Source organism: Bufo bufo, chromosome 6 (assembly GCF_905171765.1).
Source record: "Bufo bufo chromosome 6, aBufBuf1.1, whole genome shotgun sequence".
Classification (NCBI taxonomy): domain Eukaryota; kingdom Metazoa; phylum Chordata; class Amphibia; order Anura; family Bufonidae; genus Bufo; species Bufo bufo.
Window position 1 is genome coordinate 56,016 of NC_053394.1, and position 7,865 is coordinate 63,880.

The 7,865-nt window shown below is 48.3% G+C and overlaps 3 protein-coding genes across 3 annotated transcripts; 2 read left to right on the forward strand and 1 right to left on the reverse strand.

Moving 5' to 3' along the window:
* Nucleotides 1-4,406: 4,406 nt before the first annotated feature.
* On the forward strand, nt 4,407-4,892 carry LOC121004286 (histone H1A-like). Its single transcript, XM_040436447.1, has one exon. It carries the CDS (start codon nt 4,407-4,409, stop codon nt 4,890-4,892), a length of 486 nt encoding a protein of 161 aa, XP_040292381.1.
* A 998-nt stretch (nt 4,893-5,890) lies between these two features.
* LOC121004880 (histone H2A type 1-like) lies at nt 5,891-6,289 on the forward strand. Its single transcript, XM_040437292.1, has one exon. The coding sequence runs from the start codon at nt 5,891-5,893 to the stop codon at nt 6,281-6,283; it is 393 nt and encodes a 130-aa protein (XP_040293226.1). The 3' UTR covers nt 6,284-6,289.
* A 634-nt stretch (nt 6,290-6,923) lies between these two features.
* LOC121003467 (histone H3-like) lies at nt 6,924-7,367 on the reverse strand. The gene has a single exon (XM_040435345.1). The coding sequence runs from the start codon at nt 7,332-7,334 to the stop codon at nt 6,924-6,926; it is 411 nt and encodes a 136-aa protein (XP_040291279.1). The 5' UTR covers nt 7,335-7,367.
* Nucleotides 7,368-7,865: the final 498 nt, after the last annotated feature.

A 7,865-nucleotide genomic window follows, 5' to 3' on the forward strand; every position in this document is an offset into this window, starting at 1 on the left:
TATACTGTACTATATTATACCGTGCTATACTATACTGTGCTGTACTATACTATAATGTGCTGCATTATACTGTGCTGTACTATACTATACTGTGCTGTACTATACTATACTGTACTATAATATGCTGTGCTATACTGTGCTGTACTATACCGTGCTGTACTATACTGTGCTGTACTATACTATACCGTGCTGTACTATACTGTACTATACTATACTGTGCTGCACTATACTATAATGTGCTGCATTATACTGTGCTGTACTATACTATACTGTGCTGTACTATACTATTCTGTACTATAATATGCTGTGCTATACTATGCTGTACTATACTGTGCTGTACTATACCGTGCTGTACTATACTATACCGTGCTGTACTATACTGTACTATACTATGCTGTACTATACTGTGCTGTACTATACTGTGCTGTACTATACTATACCGTGCTGTACTATACTGTACTATACTATGCTGTACTATACTGTGCTGTACTATACTGTACTATAATATGCTGTACTATACTGTGCTGTACTATACTGTGCTGTACTATACTGTGCTGTACTATACTATACTGCACTATACTGTGCTGTACTGTACTATACTGTGCTGCACTATACTGTGCTATACTATACCATGCTGTACTATACTGTGCTGTACAATACTGTACTATACTATACTGTGCTGTACAATACTATACTATACTGTGCTGCACTATACCGTGCTGTACTATACTGCACTATACTGTGCTGTACTATACTATACTGTGCTGCACTATACTGTGCTATACTATACCATGCTGTACTATAGTGTGCTGTACAATACTGTACTATACTATACTGTGCGGCACTATACCGTGCTGTACTATACTGTGCTGTACTATACTGTGCTGTACTATACTATACTGTGCTGCACTATACCGTGCTATACTATACCGTGCTGTACTATACCGTGCTGTACTATACCGTGCTGCACTATACTATAATATACTGTGCTGTACTATACTATAATATACTGTGCTGTAATATACTGTAATGTACTATACTATGCTGTACTATACTGTACTATAATATACTGTACTCTACTGTACTATACTGTGCTGTATTATACTGTACTATAATATACTGTACTATAATATACTGTACTAAACTATAATATACTGTACTCTACTGTGCTGTACTATACTGTGCCGTACTATAATATACTGTACTATACTATACTGTACTATAATATACTGTACTGTACTATGCTATGCAGTACTAAAATATACTGTACTATACAATACTGTGCTGTACTATAATATACTGTACTATACTGTGCTATACTATACTGTACTATTATATACTCTAGTATACTGTGCTGTATTATAATGTACTATAATATACTGTACTATACTGTACTATAATATGCTGTATAATACTGTACTATAATATATTGTACAGTACTATAATATACTGTACTATACTGTGCTGTACTATACTGTACTATAATATACTGGACTCTACTGTGCTGTACCATAATATACTGTGCTATACTGTACTGTGTTGTAGTATACTGTACTATACTATACTATGATGTACTATACTATAATATACTGTGCTGTACTATACTTTACTATACTGTGCTGTACTATACTGTACAGTACTATAATATACTGTGCTATACTATACTGTACTGTACAATACTGTACTATACTATGCAGTACTATAATATACTGTACTATAATATACAATAATGTGCTGTACTATACTATGCTGTGCTGTACTATAATATACTGTACTATAATATACTGTACTGTACTATACTGAACTATAATATACTGTACTGTACTATACTATATTATACTGTACTATACTATACTGTACTATAATATACTGTGCCGTACTATAATATACTGTACTATAATTTACGGTACTATACTATGCTTTACTACACTGTACTATAATATAGTATACTGTGCTATACTATACTGTGCTATACTATACCATACTGTGCTGTACTATAATATACTGTGCTGTACAATAATATACTGTACTGTCCTGTACTATAATATACTGTACTATGCTGTACTATAATATACTGTGCTGTAATATACTGTACTATAATATACTGTACTATGCTGTACTATAATATACTGTACTATAATATACTGTGCTGTACCATACTGTACTATACTATAATATACTGTGCTGTACTATACTGTACAGTACTATAATATACTGTGCTATACTATACTGTACAATACTGTACTATACTATGCTGTACTATACTATGCTGTACTTTAATATACTGTGCTATACAATACTGTACTATAATATAATGTACTATACGATACTGTACTATACTATGCAGTACTATAATATAATGTACTATAATATACAATAATGTGCTGTACTATACTATGCTGTACTATAATATACTGAACTATAATATACCGTACTATACTATACTGTACTATAATATACTGTGCCGTACTATACTGTACTATAATATACTGTACTATAATATACTGTACTATACTATGCTTTACTACACTGTAGTATAATATACTATACTGTGCTATACTATACCATACTGTGTTGTACTATAATATACTGTGCTGTAATATACTGTACTATAATATACTGTACTATGCTGTACTATAATATACTGTACTATACTGTATTATACTGTACTATAATATACTGTACTATAATATACTATACCATACTGTGCTGTACTATAATATACTGTGCTGTACAATAATATACTGTACTGTCCTGTACTATAATATACTGTACTATAATATACTGTACTATAATATACTGTACTATACCATACTGTACTATACTATAATATACTGTGCTGTACTATAATATACTGTGCTGTACTATACTGTGCTGTACTATACTATACTGTGCTACACTATACCGTGCTGTACTATACTGTGCTGTACTATACTATACCGTGCTGTATTATACTGTAATATACTATACTGTGCTGTACTATACTGTGCTGTACTATACTGTACTATACTGTGCTGTAATATACTATACTGTGCTGTAATATACTATACTGTGCTGTACTATACTGTGCTGTAATATACTATACTGTGCTGTACTATACTATACTGTACTGTAATATACTATACTGTAATATACTATACTGTGCTGCACTATAATATACTGTACTATAATATACTATACTGTCCTGTACTATACTATACTGTACTATACTATAATATACTGTGCTATACTATACTGTGCTCTACTACACTATACTATACTGCACTATACTATCATATACTGTCCTATACTATACTGTGCTGTACTATACTGTAATATACTGTACTATACTATAATATACTGCACTATACTATAATATACTGTACTATACCTTACTATACTATAATATACTGTACTATACTATAATATACTGCACTATACTATTATATACTGCACTATACTATAATATACTGTTCTATACTATAATATACTGTACTATACTATACCTTACTATACTATAATATACTGTACTATACTATAATATACTGTACTTTGCCGTATTGTACTGAGATTACGGAGGTGCAATGAGGGGGATTATAGGGGCAGTTTTCTCTACTTTTCTTACTCCCCAGAATGTTTCCGGGGGTCAGTAAAGCGGGGTCCACACTTCTGGGGGGCGGGGCCATACTCTGCCCCATTGTACCGGCACCCCCTCTGCTGCAGCCAGGAGCCCAGGAGAGAAGTCCTCTGTCATCTGCGGAGCCCTGACCACAAGACGCATCTCTGCCCCCTGAGAGCCCTGTACACACATGAGGCGGCATCACTGCGGCGGGGAATGTGCGGGGACACGGAGCACTGGAGCCGGCAGGGAGCGGAGGCCGCCGCCTCTGTTACCCTCCCGGGCTCTCCGCGGCTCCAGCTCCTCCCCGCAGCGTCCAAGCAGCTTCCTGCGGCCCCACCTTGTGGGAAAGAGCCCTGGGATGGGGACGAGGGCCGGGAAGAGAGGGAACGAGCCCCCGCAGCGGAGCCATCGGGCCGGATCCAGCCGGATGTGCAGAACGGCAGGCAGAGCGGGAGGACTGTGGCGGAGATCCCGGGGCCTGCTCCCGCCTCCTCCGCCACAGACGGCGACACACGGTGAGGGGGATGTCCGGGAGGAGGAAGGCGCGGAGAAGGCGGCCTCTCCTGTCCGGTTCTGGCCGCTAAAGGGCTCTTCTCCCGGGCAGGGAAGCACAAGGGGAGAGCGGAGCTGCAGCCGGGCTGAGAGGGGTGAAGGCGGGGCCTGTGTCCAGTGTCAGCCAATAGACGCGCAGGAGGGCGGAGCTCGGCAGCCAATCACTGCGCAGCGCTCCACATATAAGAGGCGGCCCCGGCCTCAGTGTTTTCTCCAGGAGAAGTCTTTGTGTTTTCTCCCCACGTCTCACACGATGGCAGAGACCGCGCCAGCAGCCGCCGCTCCTCCTCCTCCCGCCGAAGCGGCCGCCAAGTCCAAGAAGCAGCCGAGGAAATCCGCCGCGGCAGCAGGGGGCGCCAAGAAAAGCAAGAAGCCGTCCGGTCCCAGCGTGTCCGAGCTCCTGGTCACAGCCGTGTCCGCCTCCAAGGAGCGCAGCGGGGTGTCTCTGGCCGCCCTGAAGAAGGCTCTGGCTGCCGGAGGATGCGATGTAGAGAAGAACAATAGCCGCATCAAGGTGGCCATCAGGGCTCTGGTCACCAAGGGGACCCTCACCCAGGTGAAGGGCAGCGGCGCCTCCGGCTCCTTCAAGCTCAACAAGAAGCAGCAGGAGACCAAGGACAAGGCGGCCAAGAAGAAGCAGCCGGCGGCCAAGAAACCTGCAGCTACTGCGGCCAAGAAACCCGCTAAAACCCCGAAGAAGCCCAAGAAGGCTCCGGCCAAGAGCCCGAAAGAAGACTAAGAAACCAGCCGCGGCCAAGAAAGCAGCCAAGAGCCCCAAGAAGCCGAAGGCTGCCCCCAAGAAACTGGCCAAGAGTCCGGCTAAGAAGGCGGCCAAACCCAAGGCTGCCAAGAGTCCGGCTAAGAAAGCGGCGAAAGCCAAGAAGTAACCGGCGCCGCCCGCACCTCTCCCCCAAAGGCTCTTCTCAGAGCCACCACCTCCTCCTCCTCAGACGAGCTCCACTCCGCCCTTCTGCCCTCTAGAACTAGTACCATGGCTTTTGAAATTCCCGCTCAATTACCGCCCGGTTAGAATTCAGCGGCCGTGGAAAGCTCCGCCCCCGACTCTTCTGAATGAATAGATGTGAGCCCCGCCCCTCCTGTTGCTCCGCCCCCGCATCGCTGAATGGATGATGTCAGCCCCTCCCCTCCTGCTGTTCCGCCCCCGGCTCGGCCGATTAGATGGATGTGAGCCCCGCCCCTCCTCCTCTTCCGCCCCCCGCTCCTGCTCTCTCTTCCGCCCCCCGCTCCTGCTCTTCTCAGAGCCCCCACCTTCTCTAGGACGGAGCTGCCGCATTGTGTGAATACATGGAAGCCTCATGTCCGAGGCGGATTATTCCCTCATTATAGACCACTGATCGGGAGGATGAGGGGGAGTAGTGATCGTATACTCGGGAGGATGGGGGGAGTAGTGATCGGCCAAAGAGAAGGATGAGGGGAGTAGTGATTGGACACTTGAGGAGGAGGAGGTAGTGAAGGACGAGCGGCTGGATGGATCCACAGAGCCGGGCACTCGGGGATACACCGGTGCTATGGGGGCGGCCGGCAATTGGTGGAGAAAAGGGGGCGTGTCCTCACAAGCCTTTCCAGGTTATCTGCTTCCTCATTGGCTGCAGGATTTAGCGCTGAAAACTGGGTTTGGATTCGGCCAATCACAGAGGAGTTCTCCTGCGCCATCCTGGTATAAGAAGTGACGGGCGGAGCGGGGCTGTCAGTCTCATCTGTACAGAGAAGAGGACGATGTCTGGACGCGGCAAACAAGGAGGCAAAGTCCGGGCTAAGGCCAAGACCCGCTCCTCCCGGGCAGGGCTCCAGTTCCCGGTCGGCCGAGTGCACAGGCTCCTCCGCAAGGGCAACTACGCCCAGAGGGTGGGCGCCGGCGCTCCCGTCTACTTGGCCGCTGTGCTCGAGTATCTCACCGCCGAGATCCTGGAGCTGGCCGGCAATGCCGCCCGCGACAACAAGAAGACCCGCATCATCCCCCGCCACCTGCAGCTGGCCGTGCGCAACGACGAGGAGCTCAACAAGCTGCTGGGCGGCGTCACCATCGCCCAGGGAGGCGTCCTGCCCAACATCCAGGCCGTGCTGCTGCCCAAGAAGACCGAGAGCACCAAGTCGGCCAAGAGCAAGTGAGCCCGGCTCTGCTGCTGCTGTGCCCCCCGGAACCAAAGGCTCTTCTAAGAGCCCCCCACATGGTCTGCACGACTGAGCTGGCGATGCCGCTGATCTCCGCTGTGGAGGAGGCGTCACACGGGGGCACTTACCGCTCCTGACTAGAGGTGGGGAGTTTGGATCTTTGGCTTCAGTTGGTGACAAGTGACCCGGAGCCGGATAGGTAATAAGTGTTCGATCAGTGGTGACCGGACTGAGGACTAGGAAGGGGGGTCTGATCTGGGCATTATACTGAGTGGGGGGCGCTGCTGGAGGCGCTCTATTCTATGGACAGCACTGCGAGGGCTTTATACTGCTGCAGCCGGTCAGAGACTCCGTGTATTGTTCTAGGAGGAGTCGGATCATTGGATTCTTAGCCTCAGTGCACGACTCCCTGGACCGTGTGCGCCTCCGCTCTGATTGGCTGCTGGCCTCCCCCCCTCCGACATGAATCGGACATCACTGCTCCTGACCTGCTGCGAGTCCGGGCAGACATTGCTGCTGTAGAGGGTTAACCCGCCTCCTGTGAGTGGAGCTCGTCTCTGGAGTGGGCGGAGTGGAGCTCGTCTCTGGAGGAGGTGGTGGCTCTGAGAAGAGCCTTTGTTGGGTGCGGGGCGCAGATCTAAGCCCTCTCCCCTCGGACCCTGCGGGCCAGCTGGATATCCTTGGGCATGATGGTGACCCGCTTGGCGTGGATGGCGCAGAGGTTGGTGTCCTCGAAGAGCCCGACCAGGTAAGCCTCGCTGGCCTCCTGCAGGGCCATGACGGCCGAGCTCTGGAAGCGAAGGTCGGTCTTGAAGTCCTGGGCGATCTCTCTCACCAGGCGCTGGAAGGGCAACTTCCGGATGAGCAGCTCGGTGGACTTCTGGTAGCGCCGGATCTCCCGGAGAGCGACGGTCCCGGGCCGGTAGCGGTGAGGCTTCTTGACTCCGCCAGTGGCGGGGGCGCTCTTCCTGGCGGCCTTAGTGGCCAGCTGCTTGCGGGGAGCTTTCCCGCCGGTGGACTTACGGGCTGTCTGCTTGGTTCTGGCCATGGCTCTGCAGAGATCTGTACACAGCAAGAGAATGAGGCGAGGAACGGACCGTGCAGATCATTTATACTCCCGGCCTCGTCCTCATTGGCTCATGTAAACCACACCCCTACATCCCTATTAGTTTATTCGTACAATGATGTGCCCGCCAAAACTTCCGTAACCAATCATCGTTCACAAGAGGCGGAGCCCATCCTATCCGCCAGTCCCAGCTGATGGGCGTGTCTCCAGGTAATAAGCCCCTCCTACATGAAGCGGGAGGTCAGTCTCTTCCCACCGCCTCCTCCTCAGACGAGCTCCACTCCGCCCTTCTGCCCTCGTTCTCCGCTCACAGCGGGCGGGGGCTCCGGCTCTTCTGCGGGCAGGAATAGAGGGCGGGTTAACCCTGTCAGCGCCGCTCTCTTCAGTCTATCAGGGCCTCGCTGCTCGGCTGATAACCGCCCCTCACTGCGCCCCGCCCCCTGCTGGTAGTGATGCCGCCGCTGAGTGTACTGTGCGTGCAGGGGGGTCGTGCGCTCTATCCCTGGACACCAG